Genomic DNA, 21,901 nt, shown 5'->3' with positions numbered 1-21,901 from the left:
ATGTGCATCCACTGTGCTCTTGCCCCTCATACAGTCTGGAACCCCAAACCCAGGGAATGGTGCTGTCCACAACGTTTGGGACTTCAGACCTGGGTTAAGACCATCAAGACAGTTTCTACTGCACAATGGTTTATGGTCTTTTGATGTTCCCACCATATATGTACAAAGGCTGCACAAGTTCACTGGAAAACACATTCTAAAGCCTGATTTTTGGTGTTTCTCATGATGCATATTTGGAATCCTTGGGATGCTTACCTGTGGCCAAGAGAGGCAGTTTCCAGACAGCCACGCCTCTACCAGAGTGGACAACTGATCTGGAGAGAGCGGGTGTGATGGTTTATTTGTGATTTTTACACACACACACACACACACACACACACACACACACACACACGCCCATACTCCTTTTTTCTGTAAGCCATATCTGCTTCCCTTAAGTTGCCAACATGGTTATATAGATATATAACTAATAACTATTTTTGCAACTGGTTATGTACATTGGCTATGTCAATATTCCTGGTGTCTGTGTCCCTGGAGGTCAAAGCCAACCTTGTCTGGACCCTGTTCCTTTACCCTTCGCTACTGCCCACTCCTAGGAGAAGCAAAGTGATCCATGTGTCTCTAGCCTCACTGTGTGAACATCTTTTTCTTTTTTTTAGACAGGATTTCTCTGTGTAGCCTTGGCTGTCCTGCAACTCACTCTGTAGACCAGGCTGATCTTGAACTCAGAAATCTGCCTGCCTCTGCCTCCTGAGTGCTGGGATTAAAGACGTGCACCATCACTGCTCGACCCAATCTTTTTTATTTTTAATTAAAAATTACATTTATTTATTTAGTGTGTGTGTGTGTGTGTGTATGTGAAAGCACTTGTGTGGAGGCCAGAGGGCAACTTTAGGAGTTGTCAGTTCTTCCCTCTGCTGAGTTGTCTCACTAAGTCCCACACACTCTTTTACATGGGGGGGAAAAAATGAGCCAGGTGTAGTAGTGTTGCCTCTCATCCCAGCATTCATGAGGCTGAGGCAGGAAGATCATTAATTCAAGGCCAGCTTGAGCTAAGTAACGACTTATCCTGGTGCTAAATTAATTTTGTTAGAATATATTACTTGCGCAGAAACCAGGCATTAATGTGTGCACAGAGCTCCTACGTGGTGGCTGTGACTAGAAGTAAATGCAAACCTCCAAATGAAATACAGAGAGAACTGCAAAAGTATTAAGTTCAAATGGATGACACCAATGCCACTCTTTTTCTTCCTTTGTCTGATTCCAAGTTGTAGCCCCTTTGGAGAATATGTGAGGATTATCAACCACTATGCATGACTCTGAATTTGCTATGTAGTCTAGGGTGGCTTTGAATGGGTTCTCCTGCTCTTAACTCCTGTGACTAAGGGCATGCTCCATCACACCTGGCTGGGTGTTGCATCTGCTCTATTTAAAGTTTGGGTCATAAACTTTTTGTATAAAGTTCATAAAGTCAGGCCTCTATGGGCAGCCTTGTGTTCCTTGGTAGTAAAACGACACTGTTTTCTTGCCATATCTTTTTTGGGTGGCTCTTAAAAGAGCCTTTTTTTTTTTTTTTTTTTTTTTTTTTTTTTTAAGTTTTTGAGGCCAATAACATTACGCCTGCTCACCACGGATGCGGCGGGCCAGCTGGATGTCCTTGGGCATGATGGTGACTCGCTTGGCGTGCATGACACACAGGTTGGTGTCCTCAAACAGACCCATCAGGTAGGCCTCGCTGGCCTCCTGAGGGGCCATAATGGCTCTTGAAGTCCTGCGCCGATCTCGCGCACCAGGTGCTGGAAAGGCAGCTTGCGATCAGCAGCTCGGTGAACTTCTGGTAGCGCTGGATCTCGCGCAGGGCCAGGGTGCTGGGCCGGTAGCGGTTGGGGCTTCTCCACGCCGCCGGTGCCGTGGCAGGGGCGCTCTTGCGAGCGGTCTGCTTGGTACAAGCCATAGTGGTGAAAAACACACAAGTGGTGGCCACATCGTTTAAGAGACCCCGTTTTCCAAGTATCGTTTGGACGGTGTCCTCTCTGGTCCTGACTTTCCGGTTACTTTTACATTTTCATCTGTAGTTGTGTGGTGGTTCAAATGAAAATGCCCCCATAGGCTCATAGGGACTGGCTTTATTGGGAGGTGTGGCCTTGCTGGAGTAGGTCACGAGGGTGGGGGTGAGGGTGGGCTTTGAGGTCTCAGAAGCTCAAGCCAGGCTTAGTGGCTTACAGTTTCTTCCTGCTGGCTGTCTTTGGATCGAGATGTAGAACTCTCAGCTCCTTCTCCCACAGCACATCTGCCTGCAGCCAAGTTTCCTGCCATGATGATAATGGACTAAACCTCCGAACTGTAAGCCAGCCCCAGTTAAATGTTTTCCTATATCTGCTGTGGTCATGGTGTCTCTTCACAGCAATAAAATCCCAAACCAAGACAAATCACAATGCAGTTTCATTGATCACTGAGTACCCTATGCTGAGAAGGGTACAGAGAAGTGGAAATCTACCATGCAGCTATCAGCTTTGTGCTTTTACAAAGGTCTTTGAACATTAGAGTTCCAGGTTCATTATTCCTTTTATTGTTATGCATTTACTTTTATGTATGTATGTATATATGTATGTATGTATGTATAGGTGTGTGTGTATGTGTGTATGTATGTATTTGAGATAGAGTCTCACTCTGTATCTTTGGTTAGCTTGAAACTCACTACATAGACCAGGCTGGCTTCAAATTCACAGAAATACATCCACCTGCCTCTATCCCCTGGGTGCTGAGATTAAAAGTATGAACTACTATGCCTGACCCATTTTTGTTTTTATATGCACTTTAAGTGAATAAATAAGATATGTACAAACTTACAGTATACACAATAGCATATTTCGTTGTTGTTGGTAGTGGTGGCAGTTTGGGGATGGAACCCAGTGCCTTGTGCACACTGGGGAATCATTTTATCACTGAGCTACAAGCTGAGCCCTTTTAAATTTTATTATTATTATTATTTTTTTAGAGATAATCTCATCGACTTGTCCAGATTCTCCTCAGACTGGGGATCCTACTCTCTTAGCATCCCCAATATCTCAAATTATAGCCATGCATCATCACACCAGGCTGAAAAAAAATGGTATTTAGAATTTAAAAATATTTATTTTATTTTAAATTGTGTGTGCACCCGTGAGTGAGTGTGTGTGGGTTTGTTTGTGCACACACATTAAATGTGGTGTCTGCAGAGGCCAGAAGAGGGCGTTGGATCCCCTGGAGCTGGAGTTACAGGTGTTTGTGAGCTGCCTGCTGTGAGTGCGAGAACTGAACTCTTTCTCTGCAAGTCTTGAGCACTGAACCATCCCTCCAGGTCCTGAAAAAAGGCCTTTTTGGTGGGTGGCAAGAAGCTTGGGCTTTTGGAATGAAAGGTTTTACAGCAGCTAGCACAGGGCCTGCACCTACTAATGTTTCTATCCAGAGAAGTTCCAGTTTCACATTTGGTTATGATTACAATGTACATTACTTGTGCCTACATCACCATGGTCTCGGACATACAAACCAAACACTCAACCCATTAAACTTTAAGAAAGAAAATGAACGTACTTGAATACCCGCGGAGAAGCAGCGCCATCTTCTGGCCTGAGTGAATAGTGCAACAAGAACCTGAGAAACTCAAGCTCCTGTGTTTGGTTGACCTGCACTGCATGTCTTGGAAAGGCCATGCTGGAAGTAACTCTCTTGTGTTAGAACCCATTCCCAGAGGCTGGAAAATTGTCCTCTCCTGAACGCTGGTTTTTGGCTCTTATGTGTGTATTTTAAAAGCCACAGTCTACAATGGATGTGTGTCAGGGCCCATAAAGATGACTCATGTCTTCTTGGCTCAAGGTCAGAGAGTTCAAGGCTGTCTTTAGTAAGTCATAAGACCCAAAGGTCTAAGGCATGGCTACTGTAGGATGTCTTATCTAAGTAACAACAGACTTGGTCTGAGGTGTGGTTACTTTTGTCCCTTAAGGCCGGATAACGGGAAATTGAGTCTAAAATGTGGTTACCAAATGTTTGGAGGATTAAGGAAATAAAGTCTATTTGTTCCTTATATATGATAAAGAAGTCCTTTGTCGTGTTCCCCCTTCTGGTTGGGGTACTTAAGAATGTTGAAGAATAAACTTGGAGCGTCCAGTATTCACTGGATTGCCCTCTTGACTGTATCCTGTGTTTCTTTTTCTTAGCGTCTTTTCCTTCCGATTTTCAATCCACACTCCCCCCTCAGGTATGAGCCGGGCAAGTTGGCTGGATCCAACTGAAGCCTCACAAAGACTGGTTACAACAGACTGGCACCACAATATGGGGCCACAACAGACGGCTGTGATGATGTGCAACTAGAGAAAGTGCATGTGTATGCATGTGGAGGTCAGAGGTCAATCTCTGGTGCTAAACCATCCACCGTGGTTTTTGAGATAGGATCCCTCACTATGCAGGAAATAGCAGGAGTCACTCGTCCACCTTCCTTAAGCTTCGGATGTCCCTTTCACTCATGTGCTGGTCAGTGTTCTGTTGAGTACTGGCAGGGACCCGCTGCACACCTCTGGGGTTTGCTCTCTCTGCACATGAGCACTCAGATCTTCCGTGGTTGGCCACTTTGGTCTCCTGGGCTCTCTTACGTCTCCTGGCTCCCTCTGGCTTCCCCTCATCTGCACCATGGCCTGGATCCCTTTTTTTTTTTTTTTTTCTAGGCAGGAAGTAGGAGTTTTCCTAGAATTCACAGTTTATTTTCTTGTTCCTTAGGAGAGGTGGTAATTTGTTAACCCCTCCTCCCCGATCCCCGGTGCCCTGATTCCTGCCTGAGCATTTTGATTGTTAGGCAGACTTCTAAGCCTATTTATTAACTGGATCTTGCAGCATAACTTTCACTTGGGCTTTCAATAGCTGCTGTCATTTCCCTAGTTCTGCAGACAGTGGTTTGCACGAGCCAAGGCAAGTCTGTTGGTGGTACACAGGTCTGCCATGAACTGCATTTGCTGCTGCCTGTTGATTTGGGGCGGTCTAGGTAACTGGGCCATGTGTCTTTCATCAGCTGGCAGACCAGCCTGGGCTCGCTAGTGTGGCACTTGCTTCCCAAGACATCACCCAAGCACACCCAAGACATCAACTGTCACCATTCTTCAAGGCTATTCTAGAATCACTTTGCTGTCTCTTTGTCAAAGCAAGCCCCCTGAGAAACAGAGTTTACCTGTGAGGGGAGGAACTTCGCACAGCATAGCTACAGAAGGGGCAGGGGTTTCCGGCCAAGTTTGTGTTATCACAGAAGACCAGGATGTAGGTCTTGTCGGTGATACTTTACAGATGAAAAAACTGGGGTTCAGGGAGCTTGAGAGACTTGCGTATGAGCTCATAGTAGGAGGAAGAATCATGGTTTGAACCAGGGTCCTCCTGTCTCTGCCCTGCCGGGGGAGGGGAGACTTACATCCTGTAGTTGGTGAGCTGTGTGTATGTGTGTGTGTGTGTGTGTGTAGTTCTGACTTCGCCCACATGCAGTCAGTATCAGGAATTACCCATGCCCTACCCTGTCGCTCTTGCAAGGTGCTTACCCAACACTCCCATGGCATCTTTCAGCAAACACAAGGCCTTGTCGCTGGGGTCAGGGCTCAGGGACACACTAAGAGAGACATTGTATGTAAGCCAGCTTGTGCCTCAGAAGGTTAAGTCAGCCAATCCTTCCTCTTGTGTCTGGATTGGTCCAGAAGCCCTGATGGCTCCTTGGTCTCCCTGCCCCGACACTTCACTTAGACGTTATCATGTTCGACCTCACACCTCTTTTCCCATGGGCTTCGGAAGGGTGCCTTCCCCCACCCCTCTTCTTTCTTTCTTCTTTCAAGGCCAAGTTTCTCAGTGTATCCCTGGCTGCCCTGGAAATCATCCTGTAGGCCAGGTTGGCTTCGAACTCAGAACTCAGCTCAAAGATCTGCCTCTCTAGTGCCGGGGTTAAAGATGTGCATCACCACTGTGTGTCTTCTCTTTCTGTATAAAAACTGGACCCAGTTTCCCGGCACCCCAGCCCACTATCATCTCACATAACCCCACCGCCCAGGTCCATTCCCTCCACAATTTAGTCAAGGACACTGTGGCTTTCTTGCCCCGAGTGTGACTGAAGGACCGCTGTCCTGGATCCACCGTGGCCCCTCCTACCTTTCCTCTAGAGTGTGGGTATTGCCTGATTACTGTTTTATGGTTTTATTTGATCGAAGCTTCTAGAGAGAGCAGAACTTGTCAGTGCCTGGTGCCCACCTGGTGTCCATCAAGGAGCCCAGAGAAATAAAGTGAGCGACACACATGCCCGTGATCCCAACTGTCCTACAAAGATCAAGGCCAGCCTACTCTACGTAGTGGGTTCTAGGCCAGCCAGGACTATATGTCAAGACAGAGAGATTCTGTCTCAAAAGACCCAAAAGAAAACCAAAGAACCAAGGCAAAATAATATGCAAGTTGCTGGAATCTGGAAGCCATAAATCCTGAGATCTTAGCATACACAGACAGCTTCTTAGGCTTAGGCCTCATCCACTCCACACCTGCAGCTTGCCTTGGCAGACAAACCCTGGTCCTGGCAGCTCCAACACCCTGAGGTCTCGACCCCTCACATCTTCATACAATTGCCTTTCAGGAGGGCCTCTCTGCTGAAACAAAAATCCTGTCACAGAGTGCCCAGCCTCAGCTGCTCTCCATGGCGCCCCTAAGCTGGCATCCTTGCCTTTGAAGCCAGCACCATGTGGATAATGCTTTTGACCACCAACTTGTGCTGCTAGCTTGAGAGGTGGTCTGGCCCTCTTGGACAGCGACTGTATCCATTTCCTGGAGGTGGCCCTGGAGAAACAGTTTCTCAAGCAGGAATTGAAGCAGAGGCTGTGGAGGAATGCTTGCTTCCCCTGGCTTGCTTAACCTGCTCAGTGTGTATGCACATGTCTACAGCCCAAGACCACCTCTTCAGGGGTGGCACTGCCCATAGTGGGCTGGGTCTTTCACATCAATCACCAAACAGACATGCCCACAGGCCAATCTGATAGAGGCAATTCCTCAAAGTTTAGGTTCTCTCTTCCCAAATAAGAACCTACTTTGTATCAACCTGCACAACAAACAAACAAAAAATAACCAATAAAAGTGACTTAAGTTTTCTGTATATTTACTTCCTTCCTAACTTTTTCCCATGTACATTCTAGAAGGACAGAGACTTTTCATGGGTTGTATTCCTTTTATTGTAATACATTTGCATATGTGTTTGTATGCATGTTCATGTGTATGGGGACACGTGTACATGTGTATGTGTGCATGCCAAGGACCGAGGATGACCTCAAGACTCTTCCTTAATTGCTTTTCACCTAATTCATCGAAGGTCTCTCATCTGAACTCAGAGCTCACCATTAAGGAATAGTCTAGCAAGGAAGCTTGTTCTGAGGATCTCCTTGTCCATCATCCGAGTGTTGGGATTATGTGTGGGCTGGCGCACCCCATTGGGCTTTTGCTCTGGGGATCTGAACTCTGGTCTTTATGCTTGCATAGCAAGTGCTGCATGCCCGGAGCCATCTCCCAGATATGAATTTTTGTCCTTTCCATACTCAAGTGTGTGTATGCGTGTCTTCACGTGTGGGCACATGTGTGTAAGTGCACACCTGCATGTGTGTGCATGTCTGCACATATGTGCATTGCACATTTATGTCTGCATGTGTATGCATGCCTGTATGTGTGCATGTGTGTGTGTGAGCATGTGGAAGCCAGAGGTTGATGTTAGGAACCATTCTCAATCGCTTTTCCATCTTGTTCACTGAGGCAGGGTCACTCAGTCAAATGCAGAGCTCACTGATAAGGCTAGCTTACTAGTCAGTTTGTCCTGAGGACCCCCTTTATGCATACTGTTTTTCACTCCAGCATTTAAGTGGGTTCTTGGGGTCCAAACTCTAATTCTCATACTTGCTCTTTAGTCATTGAACCTTCTCTCTAGCCCAACTTGATGAATTTTTAAGTAATTCATTCATTATGAATTCTTTTTTGTTTGTTTTGAGACAGGGTTTCTGTGTTCCTGGAAGTTCCTGGAACTTCCTCTGTAGACCAGACTGGCCTCAAACTCAGAGATCCACCTGCCTCTGCCTCCTGAGTGCTACGATTAAAGGTGTGCACTACCACCGCCCAGATCCATATGAATTTGATTTGTTTGTTTTGGTTTTTCAAGACAGGGTTTCTTTGTGTAGCATTGGAGCCTATCCTGGCACTTGATCTGTAGACCAAGCTGGCCTCAAGCTCACACAGATCCACCTGTCTCTACCTCCCAAGTGCTGGGATCAAAGGCGTGTGCTACCACCATCCAGCTTAATATGAATTTTAAGCAATTCATTCAATATATACTTATTGAGTGCCTAATATATGACAAAAATAGCAAAACTCTTTGTCCATATGTGGCCGATGTTCTCATGATTCATGTTTTACTGAGACGGGACTGTGAGCCAGGTCCTACCAGGCACTTCCAGAAGAGACATAGTAGAGTCTCCTTTAAGACATTCATTTGCTGGATGCTGCAGTGCACACTGCTGTAGTCTCAGCTAGTTGGGAAGCTGAGGCAGGAGGATCACTTTAGTCCAGGAGTTCAGAGCAAGCCAGGGTAGTATAACAAGACCCCAGACTCCATCTTCAGAAATAACAACAAACTACAACTTTACATTGTAAGATCCTCAGAATGAGGAGTCTCCCAATTTCGGTCAGTACCCCCAAGAACTCAATGGCCAGTCCAGTTGATGCAACACACAAGAGGCTTTAATGAACAGGAAATACACACGCAGGCTAGAGAGAAGCATCATTCTCCAGGCACAGGTGTTTTTAAAGGCAAACCCCACAAGCTTAGGGAGGGGGTGTGACCCTCTGTCCGTTGTGACCCTTTGAGGCCGGATGGTCTCACTCTTAGGGTCAACAGACCTTAGGGCCTCAGGTGTGCTAATTAATTTTGTCTGGGCAAACCTGAGTTGCAGCTATCTCTTTGTTTCTTAAGGACCCTATTCACCACCTGCTGACTCACGGAAAGAAGGGGCATTGTGAATTCTTGGTATCCTGCTATCTCAGGTGGTTAGAAAATTCCAGGAGCTAAGTCACAGTGGCCTTGGTCAGCTTTCTGGGTCAGATTGCCCTTCATTTTAATTATTTGGGCTCCATTTCATTTCTTTGCTAGTTTAAATCTTTCAACATGTTTAAAGAGCTGGTAGAGGTAAGAAAGAGGGGCAGGTGATATTCACAGATAAAATCTGAAATAGGGGCTGCAGAGATGACCCAGTGGTTAAGAGTACGTGTCACTCTCACAGAGGACCTAGATTTGTCTCCCATCACCCACACAGTGGATCATAACTCAAGTTTCAGGGGGATATGATGTCTTCTTCTGGCTGCTATAGACACACATGCAGAAAAATAAAATTAATGTAAAATACATACATATGTCTGGAATGTTAGATGCTATGGTACTGGCAATGGAGGCAGGGGCAGAAGGCTTTGCTTCATTTCTCTGATGTTTTAGGGTGATGTAGGGAAAGCGACGGAAATCATTAAAGGGGAACAGTGGACAGACAATAAGCTATCCAGATTGTAACAGGGAAAAATGGTCAAAACTGTATGGGCCTTTGTTTTCTGCAGCCATGAAGCTGGGCTTTCTACTGCTGTGAGACAGCAGTCCCACAGAGCACAACAGGGGGCAGGGTGGCTGAATGGCTAATCTTAATTGTCACCTTGATCACACCTTTAATAACCAACACCCAAGCACCTGGGCACACCTGTGAGGGATTTTCTTGATGGAATCTTTTGAGATGGAAAGACCGGACCTAACCACACCTTCTGGTGGCAGCTCACATAGCAGGACACAGAAGAGAAGAACACTTGCTTTTTTGCCTGCTTGACCTCCCTCCTGCTGGCAAGTCCATCTATCCTGCTGCTGAGGCATTCCTTCAAAGACATTAGTACATTTTTTTTTTTTTTTTTTTTTTTTTGGATTCTAACCTAGATTAAAGACCATCTGAGACCTCCAGCCTCTTAGACCAAATAAGAATCTTATTCATGGCCCTTCTGTTGGGAGACAGCCATTGTTGGACTAACAGGACTACTGTCTTTAAGCCACTCTAATAAATTTTCTCTCTCTCTTATGTATTCTTGTGCGCTAGAGGAGGGTGGTTGTGAGCCACCATGTAGTTGTTGGGAATTGAACTCAGGACCTCTGGAAGAGCAGTCAGTGCTCTTAACCTCTGAGCCATCCATTCTCTTTTAATGTATATGGCATCATTCTATCTGTTTTTTCCACCATCTAGAGAACCCCCCAGATAACACAGGTATAAAGCCTGTGTGAAGGAGTCCTGAATGTCACGTGATAGGTGCTCAGACAGTCATTGAATGCATTTAGGATGTAGCTGTAACTCTTTGCTGGAATACACTTTTAATCAGTGAATTCATTTGCAAAGTGTTTTGAGTACCAATGGCATGATATCTTCTGGGGGAGGATTTTATAGTCTGGCTTTGTGTCTTAGTTACTGTTCTATTGCTGCAAAGAGACACTGTGACGAAGGCAACTCCTATAAAATAAAGCATTTAACTGGGTGTTTGCTTACAGGTTCAGAGGATCTGGTCTATTATCATCATGGCAGGAAGCATGGCTACAGGCAGGCAGGGATGGGGCTGCCAGCTTACTTAAATCCTGATCCACAGGCAGACAAAGAGAGACACTAGCCTAGTGTGGGCTTTTGAAACTTCAAAACCCACCTCTCAGTGACACACCTCCTCTAAGAAGGCCACACTTCCTAATATTTTCCAAATTGTTCCATCAACTGGGGACAAAGTATTCAAACACATGATCCCATGGGTGATACTCTCATTCATACCACCACACTTGGAGAAAGACCTTGGATTTAGTTTGCAAGATGTTCCCGGCCAGAAAGATGTGCACCACTGTCCGTGGTCCTGAATCTCTCTTTGTGACAGGGACTGTGTTTTCTATTTCCAGAGCACAGGGCTCACCTTTCAGAAACAGGTAAGGAAGAAGAGAGTGGAGAAGAGTAGCAGAGATGGATGATTGGGTGGGATGAGGCAGAGAGAATAAATAGAAAGTGTGAGAATGGCAAATCCTCAAGATAGCACCAGAGTGGTTTTGAAATGTTTACTTCCATTATGAAACGAACCACTAAAATCTAGGACAGTGCCTAAATACTGAAAGTTTGAGGACTATGGAGAAATATGTGGGACTAAGCTAAGGTGAGTGAGTATAGATAAGGCTGAGAGATGTCAAAATGGTCCATGGAAAGCTGCAGTTATAATACCAAAGGGCTGGCACTGCATAGAAAAAGTTGCACATCCGTTATATGATAGCTATTGACATAAAAATTATGTCTAAAAATCATGTCTCTTAAATGTTAAACATATTAATAATCTATTAAGTATAATTACACAATATTAAATATAATGTTCCTATACTCATTACAGATGTTAACCATAGGGAGAAGTTTAAAGAAGAAAGCAACGAACTATCCACCTCTGTTTTCCATAAATACCAAATTTGATCAGTTCTAGGTTTGGATAATCAAGAATCAATATCAATAATCATCAATAATAAATCAATCAATCCTTACTCCATGCCGAGGGTGGAGCCCAGGGCATCCAGATGCACTGCCACAGAGGCACACTCACTTCCCAGAGATTTTTTTTCTGCATTTTAGTTTCTTTTCCTGTTGCTGGGATGAAATACTCCAAGAAAAACTGGAAGGGTTTATTTTGGCTCATGGTTCGTGGTCACAGTCCATCAGGGTGGAGAGGGAGCTTGAGGGAGCTGGTCATGCTACATCCAAAGTCAAGAGCATTGAGTGTTTGGGCTGTGTTCACTTCCTCTTTTTTTTTTTTGTACAGTCCAGGACTCTGGCCCAGGGAGTGGTGCTGTTTACAATAGATGAGTCTTTGCATGTCAATTAACTTAAAATAACTCCTACAGGCATACCCAGAAACCCATCTCCTAGGTAATTCTAGGTTTCATCAAGTTGGCAATTGTGGTTAGCAACTATAACCTCTGACTTCACTAAATACATCTTTCTAACATGCTACTTATATGCAGGCATAAAAATGAAGTTTGTTGCTATAGCTCCGAAGCATCCTCACATTTAGAGTTTAATTCTTTGGGTTCTCCTCCTCCTCTTCCTCCTTCTCCTTTTTCTCCTTCTTCTTTTCCAGACAGGGCCAGGGTTTCTCTGTGTAACAGCCTTGCCTATCCTGGAACTCTCTCTGTAGACCAGGCTGGTCTCAAACTCACAGAGATCCACCTGCCTCCGCTTCCCGAGTGCTAGGTTAAAGGCGTGCACCACCACCCAGCTGGACTCATTTTCTTTTGAAACAAGGTATAATTCTGTAGCTCAGGTTGACTTGAACTCACCATGTAACTCAGGCTGGCCTTGCACTTACTGGGATTCTCCTGCCTCACTCTCCTATGTGCTGTAATTAAAGACAGGCACCGGCATGCCTGCCCTGAATCACAGCCTTAGCCATCTGTGTGTATAAAGTGTATAAAGACTACACTATACAGCATTTGAAAGGATATTCAATACTGGTCTCTGGACTTTCAATGTACCCAGATAGTTCTGATGCTGGCACTGCCATTATCTTGCCAGAAGGTGTCAGCAGTGACAACTACTTCATGATTGCCACCTGCCCCACACTTGTATGATCGTCAGCTTTCACTTGCTTGTATGTTAGAAAAAGCTCACATTTTAGATTGAACAAAAACAGTAAGCCTAGTTGACATGATTTCATATATATTTCTTTGCTTGTGTAAAAATGAAGAGTGTACAGGAGGATTAAGTATTAACAGGCAAGATTAGAAAAAGTGAGTACAAATTGATCTTGTTTTATATTTTACTAAACATGCAAGCAAAACTTTATTTTACTCAAATTTAACAGAAGCAAAGAAATCCAAAGCCAGGCTGTGGTGGCGCACGATTTTAATACCAGTACTCAGGAGGCAAACGTCAATGGATCTCAGTGAGTTTGAGGCCAGCCTGGTCTACAGAGCAAGTCCCAGAACAGGTTCCAAAGCTACACAGAGAAACCCTGTCTCTAAAAACAAAACATAAACAAACAAACAAACAAACAAACAGACAAACAAAAAGAAATCCAAGAGGCTGGAACATTCTCATTGCAAGCACAAAAACCTAGGTTCAATCCCCAGATTCCACATAAAAAAAGTTGGGTATGGTGGTGTATGTTTGTAATCTCATCTCTGAGGCAATTACAACTGGATTCCTGGGGCTTGCTAGTCAATGAGAGACCCTATTTCAAAAACAACATTGATAGCTCTTGAAGAACATAGTCTAGTGCTCTGTCTGGCCTCCACATGTATACATATACTGCACACCACACATATACATATACCACACATATACACACACACACAGACACATGTACTACACCACACACAGAGACACACACATACCACACACAGACACACACTACACATACTACACACAATAATACACAACACACACAGAGACACATATATTACACCACACACACACACATAGACACACACACCATACACAGACACACACACATACTACACACCATACACACACACAAATACACATAGACACATACCATACACACAGAGACACATATATTATAACACACACACACACACACACACACACACACGCTGAAGTAAAGCTGAATGAAATGACTACCCCTTCACTAATTTCCTCCTCAGGAGACATGAACTACTAAGGGATCTCCACAAGCGTAAGTAAAATCGACGAAAATCATAAAACCTTTCCAAGCTCATATTTTTAATCTCAGGCAGTGCTTTCATTTTCAAAAGGTGAAATATTTACATGATCTGAAGAGAAACCCGAAGAAAAAAGCAATTATACTAAAGTAAGTTTATATACAGTAAGATTTACTAATTCAAGTGTACAATTTTCTGTCTTTAGACAAATGTCTCCAGTCATGTAACCACTCCCACAATCACACCTGAGATCTCCCATCACCTCCAGACATCTATTCCCTGCACTGCTTGGCAGCTTACCCTTCTGTCTTCCGTCACTGAAACTTTGAAGTTTTTTTTTTTAAAGTCATATTTTATTCTATTTATTTATTTATTTATTTGTTTGTTTTTCAAAACAGGATCTCATGTGGCCCACGCTGGCCTCAAACTTGCTATGTAGCTGAGGGTAGCCTTGAATTTTTAGCCCTGCCTCCATTTCTCATGTGCTGGGATTATAGGCATGTCCAACCACCCTCAGTTCTATTTTAATCAAGAAATGGTAATTATATGTTATGAAATGCAATGTGAAGTTTTGGAAACATGTACTTTGTGGAAACGGCAGCTGGCATATAGATTACTTTAAATATTTACCACGTATTTGTGTTTAGAGCTCCTAAATCTTCCCTTTCAGATATTTTGAAATCTGTATCTTGGTCACCTATTGTCATCCAACCTGGGTTGGACAAGACTGTTGCAGTCATGAGTCAGAGCTTCTGTGACCATCCTCAGAGGACCTGCTTGATGTGGAGGGGGAAGCTCACAGGACCCATAAGCCCTCATGAGAGTCTCAGGAGGCCTTGCCCTTCCCCAGGGCTCAATAAGAGACAAGTAAAGACTAGAGTGAGACTCATTGGTGGTGTAGCTGCCTGTAAGGTGCCCAGGGGACTTCCTGATAGCTCTTGAACCACCTATGCTCCCAGAGGTAACCCCAATACACCCACTATCTCACCAAGCAGAACTGGGTAGACTCCTTTCTTTGGCTTGACAGTGGCCTCTCGGTCTGGGTGAATAGTCAGTCTCTGCAGGGAAGGCCACACAACCTGTCATCAGTATAGTGTGTAGCAGAACATCAGAGCATACTAATGGAACCTGTTGACCAGTTTCTCCCCCTTCCTTGTCTAAACACCACTCATACCTCTGGTAGCCATTAGTTAGTTTCTATGAGTTTGATTTTTCCCCCAAAGATTTATTTACTTATTATATACACATTGTCCTATTGCATGTATCCCTGCAGGCCAGAAGAGGGCACCAGATCTCATTATGGATGGTTGTGAGCCATCATGTGGTTGCTTGGAATTGAACTCAGAACCTCTGGAAGAGCAGCCAGTGCTCTTAACCACTGAGCCATCTCTCCAGCCCAAGTTTGATTTTTTAAAGTGTTTTTTTGAGATGGGGTTTCTCTGTGTATCCCTGGCTGTCCCCAAACTTGCTTTGTAGGTCAGGCTGGCCTTGAACTCACAGAGATCCATCTGCCTCTGCCTCCTGAGTACTGGGATTAAAAGTATGCACCACTATGCCTGGCTGAGTTTGATTTTTTTTAAAAGTTTTTAAATGAAAGTGGAAAATTATGCTGTATTTTTGTCTGTGTTTGCTTATTTAACAGTATAATGTCATCCAGGCTCATTTGTGCTGTTTTAGATGACATACTGTCCTCTTTTTTTTCCTTTTAAGGTCATATAAAATTCCACAGAGTAATATAATACTTAAATTTTTTCCCTTCTCTGTTGGGAATTTTGATCATTTCCATATATTGTCTACTACAATGAGCATGTGAGGGCAGATATGCCTTTGATATTTAGGTTTTAATTTCTTTGGGTATGCATAGACCCAGGGATTTATGTTTCTGAAGAACTTAAAACAGTTTTCCAAATTCGCTGTTCTAGCTTACATCACCACCAACAGTATATAAGGATTCACTTTACTCTACCCCCCCCCGCACCCCCCCATTTGTCTTTCATCTGGGACTGGGCTTGGTAGTAGGGTTCCTATCTAGCTAGCATGCTTGATCCCCAGCCCTGACAATGAAAAACCAACCCAGTTGTTGTGGAATATTATTCTAACTATGTAAAAATGTGTTATGTTTGTTTATGCTGTGGAATATTACTTTAACTGTGTAAACATGTATAACATTGGTCTATGCTGCATTCGTTTAACAATGCAAGGATGTGTTATATTTGTTTCCCCTTGCCTGCCTAAGGCACCTGATGGGTCTAATAAGAAGCTGAACATCCAATAGCTACTTAGGAGAGGGATATGCGGGGCTTGTGGGAGAGAGAATAAGTAGGAGGAGAAGTCTAGGCAAAGGAGAGGAGAACTAGAGACAACAAGGGAGAAAGAGAGGGATACACCCATGGCTAGAAGCCAGGCAGCCACCAGGAGACAGCAGTAAAGTAAGATATACAGAGAGAAGGGTAACAAGGCCTAGGGCAAAACCTATATGAAGAGAAACCGATTAAATTATAAGAGCATAAGGTAAGGCTGAGCATTCATAACCAATAAGAAGTTTTTCTGGTCAGTGATGGCACACACCTTTAATCCCAGCACTTGGGTGGCAGAGGCAGGTGGATCTCTGAGTTCGAGGCCAGCCTGGTCTCAAAAAAAAAAAAAAAAAAGGCACTTGCTCTGAAGTGTTGCAATTTGGGAGCAGGTTGGTGGCTCCAAAGAAAGCCTGCTACATAATCCAGTCTTACCCTTCCCCCCTTTTGAAGAAAGGGTCTTGCTACCCCAGTCTGGTCTGGAATTTGTAGTTCTCCTGCCTCAGGCTCTGGAGTTCAGGGATTCTAGGCATGCACCATCATTTGCTTTCCTAAGTAACAGCTAGTACAATGTATGTTAGGCGATAGCTTGTGGCTTTGATTTGTATTTCTTTCACGACAGTGAATTGTTTTATCTATTGATTGACTGGTCGTATGTCTTATGTTGAAAATATATATTCAAGACCCCTGCTCATTTTAAAAATAGTCATTTGTGCTCTTGTTTTTTTTTATGTAATTGAAATTTCTATGTTTTTGAGAAAACAACTGCTATCTTAAAATATGACTTGCAAATATTTTCATTCTATGTTTTTTTTCACTAACAACTTTTTTATTTGCTGTGCAAAGGTGTCTTAATTTGGTGTAATCTCACTTGTCTACTTAATTTTTTTTATTTTCTTATTTTCTGTGCATGAGTATTTTGCTTACATGTTGGTCTGTGCACTGTGTGTGCAGTACCCATAGAGACCAGAAGAGGGTGTTGAATTCCCTGGAACTGGAGTTACAGATGACCGTGAGCTAGGAATAGACCCATCAGTGAATAGACCAATGACTGACCGTGGATGCTAGGAATAGAATCCAGGTCCTCTGGAAGAGCATCCAGAGCTCTTAACCCCTTAGCCACTTCTCCAGCTAGTCTTTTGTCTACTTTTGCTTTCATTGCCTGTGTATTTGGGGTTGAGAAATCCACAGCTACCAGTGAGCTGGCTGGGCCATTGGCTCTCTGCAGATGGAGATCATGAGGACTAAGGAGTGGGTCCTCTGGTATGAGTAGTCCTGGCACTTGAGTGCCAAAGCATTAAGGGCTGACAGATTCCAGTACTCCAGAGCCAAGGCTCGACTAGTGGTCCCAGGCTTTAGAAACTCACAGCGCTAGGTGCTCGGGTTGAAGGCTCACTGCTCTGGGTTCTGAAAGCCTGCAGCTTGGTGCTTGCATGAGCTAAGGAATGCAGCAGCCAGGAGGTTGAGGGCTCTAAGCCTCCGGTGTTGGCGGCCTCCACCTTTATAGGAGCCAGAGCGGTGGAGCTCTCAGGCCTTACCTTTGAGGACCTTTGCCCCTGACAATGGCTGGGGCCGCAGGTTTTGAGACTTAGATGTGGGTACCCTTGACTTCAAGGCTTGGAAGTTCCCAAGATCTCTTCTAGTGTCCAGGGCCAGTCTGTCACCCACTGCCCCGGCCTTCTGGAGTCTCAGCTCTTCTCTCCTGATTGTTGCCATCATCGTTCATCATCTCGGTCACCCCTTTCTCTTCTACCATTGCTTCTGCTTCCTGCTGCTCTCTGGAGTTCTCCTGCTGTCCCCAAAGCTGCTACAACTGCCTCTACAGTGGCCACTGGCACCACCTCTGATGCCACTGTCCCTTCGTGTTCCAGTTCAGCCCATTCTATTTATGGTGAGCGTCACAAGCAGCCAGAGGACAGGCAGTTTAAAACTCCCCAGTGCTTTGGGTTTCTTCACTCTTTTTCTTTATAATTTTGTTTCTTTTTATATGTACAGGCGTTTTCCCTGCGTGTATGTCCACAGACCACTTGGATGCTCGGTGCTGGTGGAAGATGTTGGATCTCCCTAATTGGAGTTACATACAGACAATTGTGAGCTGCCACCTGGGGGCTGGGAATGGAACCTGGGTCCTCTGGAAGAGCAGCCAGTGCTCTTCATTGCTGACCCATTTCTCCAGACCCCCCCTTTTTTTTTTTGCCGAAGTTCTCCTCCCTGCCATGTGGTTGACCTCTGTGCTGGCTTTACTTCTCCATTCTCCTCTCCAAAGCCGTGAGATTTACAGTTCGCCCTGGAGTTTTTCTTTTCAACTCTAAAAAACTGCCCATGAGCTTCCGTCTGAGTCTGTTATTGTGTTCATTAATGACACTAAGAACCCCAAGAGGGGACCCTGATTTCCCCATTATGATGTGGTGGCTTTGCTGGGGGCTTCTCAAGATCTCCTGTGTTTCTTTCTGTTTTAATCTTTTTAATTTATGGATAAAACAAAACCATTTCTGATCCCTAGATGGCGTCCTTTCTATAGGCCCTCCCTGAGTGACATTGCTTATTTGGATCTTTAATAATGTGAACGTACTATATTCTTCCCTCTTAGAATTTCTTTTGCTTTTGCTTTTTTTTTTTTTTTACCTTAAATCCTATCACATTGTGCTTCGATTTTTGTTTGCCTTGTGATATCTTTTACTATCCCCCAATCATTTCCTCCCTAATCTTTGCTTGGGAATACAATGCTCAACTCCCATGAATGTATTAGTTCTGCCATTCCTCCTCCTACAATCCTAGTATGTCATTCTCTCAAGGTGTTGGCCAGCCATGGTAGTTCAGGACATAGACAACTGTCTGAGTCACACCCCTAACACATACTTGCAGCCACTCAACTGCACCTCACCCTCCATACATCATTATTACCCCTTTCATTCAATAGAGCAGGCAAGTAGATATGATGCCAGGACTGTGCTACGCTTTAATCACTGTTCTAAATGACATACTTATTTTCAGAAATAGTCGTGAAACCAACAATCAACACTAAGCAAAAAGAAGCAGAAAATTGTCTTTCATTGAACTTTGTATATGACACCAATAAATGAATAAATAAGCAAACACTGCAATATAAAGAGAAGAAAGCAATCCCCATAATCCTTCACTGTTTCTCAAGAAGGTGTTTATATGAAAACTCTTATTTCTTTTTATTTTTAAAATTAAATTTAATGGTGAAGGTACATTTCCAAGTAGATGAATTTATTGAATGGTGAAGATACATTTCCAAGTAGATTCATTTATTGTTTTAAGACTATGCCTTCCTTATTGAGCTCTAACAGATAATATTGTTTTTCTAGTGTGGGTGCCCCATTTCAAGATTTTTAAAACTGGAATTCAGAATAAGTCTGTAGCGAGCCCGTTGCTGGTTTCATGACAGTGCTACAGATAACAGAAAGTGTTTCTGGGTTCTAGCAAAGAAACAAATCACGAATGTTCTTATTGTCAGAAAGTGTTTCTGGGTTCCAGCAAAGAAACAAATCATGAATGTTCTTATTGTACACTGACAGAATTCAGTACAGAGGCTAGAAGGGCTTTAGTAGGCTTCATCGTTGTTGAGTGCCAGCCCTGGTGATGCTCCTTGGCCTCATGTACTTTTGTGGAGGACTGTTCCCACCGTCCTGTGTGAGCATGCCTCCGTTTTCCCCTCACGTAGATTCCATGTCTGGATCTCATGCTTTTCTCGTACTGATCCTGGAGTTTAGGGCGAGAACCTCAGCTCTAGCCAGGCATGACGTATATGCTTTTAATCCCAGCATTTGGGAGGCAAAGGCAGAGGGTTGTCTGTGAGATCAAGGCCAGCCTGGTCTACATAGCAAGTTCCAGAACAGCTAAGGCTACATAGTGAGATGTTCAGTTTAGGGCCCCACGATGAATTGGCCATGGCTTCCTTTCCCAATGTGTCAATCAAAGAGACAAGAATCCATGAAGGGAAGAGAAAGGAGATTTAGTCAAGATGGTTCTGGGTCAGTGACCTCCAGGACCATTTTCAAAGGTTTGGCACAAACTTTGAAATTTCACAGAAAAGGAAAACAGGCAGCTGGCAAAGCCAAGGGTCTGTTCAGGCTGCTGGGCAGACTGGCCATTATCACTGTGCAGTTCCGCAGAGGCTGTGGAGATCTTGTCTTGTGGTGACTTGAAGTTAGCAGTTTGGTGCCCATGGTATGATCGCTCCTGTTCCAGGAGCCTCACCTTGAGGGAAATTGTCCTTGTTGGGGGAATGAATGGTCCTGTTAGAATGAATGGTGATGGGAGATGTCATTCTGTATATGTTTCTCATACTGGTTAATGAATAAAGCACTGTTGGCCAATAGGAAAGGAAGGTAGGAGGGACTAGGAGATGAGGAGGAGAGAGGAAGGAGTAAGGAGGAGTCAAGATGGAGAGACTGGGGAGATGAGATGCCAGCGGGATCTCCGGTAAGAACACGTGGAAATACGTAGATTAACAGCAATGGGTTAATACTTAAGACAGAACTAGCTGATAAGAAACAAGTAACTGGCCAACAGCATTATATCAAATACAGAGTCTCAGTGTGTTAATTGGGGCAGGTGCGATGGCGGGACAGGCGGCGGGAGGAAAAATCCTACTCCTTACAACAAGGTCCTTACAACAGAATCCATTGCAGCTGAAGAAGAGCGTGGCTAGGAGGAAAAAAGTCAAGAAGAGGCAGAATAAATCTGGGTAGGGGAGAAAATGGATCGGGTTAGAGCAATGGCAACGTCCTTCCTTTCTCTCATTTATTGCCTTCATCATGATATCGTCTTTCAGTAACTTTTGGAGAAATGCTATATCTGATCTTTGGAGGTATGAGCATATTTAATTATATCTATATATCCACAGATTTTTAAAAAAATAATTTTAAATGAACATACAATAAAATTGACTTTTTCACTGTGTAGTAATGGGATCTCTATGAGAATTATTCATTTAATCACCACAGGGCACAGAACACTTAAGGATTTATTTACTTTTATTAGAGAGAGAGTGTGCTCATGTGTGTGTGCTTATGTGAGTTTATGTGCACCACATGTATGCAGGTGCCCTCAGAGACCAGAGAGTGTTGGTTGTCCTGGAGATGAGATTACAGGTGAAGGAGCTGTGGGTACTGGAACTGAACCCAGGTCCCCTGTAAGAGCAGTGTGTGATCTTAACTGCTGGACCTCCAGAAAATTTCCATCCCCCCAAAACCTCTCACTTCACTCCTTTGCAGTCTTGCTGACTGACAACAACCAATCAGTTCTTTATTATCACTGAAGGGTTGTCTTTGAGGATGTCAGTCATGCATATGTAACATTTGGCAGCTTGACTCTGAAACGTGTGTGTGTGTGTGTGTGTGTGTGTGTGTGAGAGAGAGAGAGAGATAGAGAGAGAGAGAGGAAGAGAGAGAGAGAGAGGAAGAGAGAGAGGTTGTTTGAGGGATCAGATACACTAGCAGAAGTGTTCTTTTACTGGGCTACATCCTTAGCCCTTAAAACTTGCTTAATTCTCGAAGAATAATGTCTTTTCAGTTCATCCTATTGGTCCATCACTTCCTGGCCTCTGGAGGTACTCTACAGGCACTCCAACTTAAATACAGAAACCCACAATTCAAAGTAAAGCTTCATATAAGAGAGAGATGCCAGGGTTGGGCTATGCTTTAATCTCTGTTCTAAATGACATCATGATATCATTTATTTTCTTTCTGGACCGCCTCCCTCAGCTCTATCCATTTTCCCAGAAGCTTTATAATTTCTCTTTTTCTTTAGTGATGAATGAAATTCCAGTGCATGTATATGTGTACCATGTTTTCGTTATCTATTCGTCAGCTGAGACATGGAGGCTGATTCCATTTCCTAG

General features: G+C 44.0%; 1 protein-coding gene across 1 annotated transcript; it reads right to left on the bottom strand.

Moving 5' to 3' along the window:
* Positions 1 to 1,614: 1,614 nt before the first annotated feature.
* On the bottom strand, positions 1,615 to 1,954 carry LOC127220826 (histone H3, embryonic-like). The gene is made up of 2 exons (XM_051182708.1): positions 1,814 to 1,954; positions 1,615 to 1,743 (listed from the first exon to the last, which is right to left on the bottom strand). Exons 1-2 carry the CDS (start codon positions 1,952 to 1,954, stop codon positions 1,615 to 1,617), a joined length of 270 nt encoding a protein of 89 aa, XP_051038665.1.
* Between the last annotated feature and the right edge of the window lie 19,947 nt (positions 1,955 to 21,901).

Source organism: Phodopus roborovskii, unplaced genomic scaffold (assembly GCF_943737965.1).
Source record: "Phodopus roborovskii unplaced genomic scaffold, PHOROB, whole genome shotgun sequence".
Lineage (NCBI taxonomy): Eukaryota > Metazoa > Chordata > Mammalia > Rodentia > Cricetidae > Phodopus > Phodopus roborovskii.
Note: the sequence above shows the minus strand (reverse complement) of the source record. Positions and strands in the feature narration are given on the sequence as shown.

Coding starts and splice junctions, on each gene's coding strand:
- LOC127220826 (XM_051182708.1), bottom strand. CDS start 1,954: ATGGCTTGTACCAAGCAGACCGCTCGCAAGAGCGCCCCTGCCACGGCA. Junction 1,744..1,813: donor AGTTCACCGAGCTGCTGATC/GCAAGCTGCCTT, acceptor ATGGCCCCTCAG/GAGGCCAGCGAGGCCTACCT.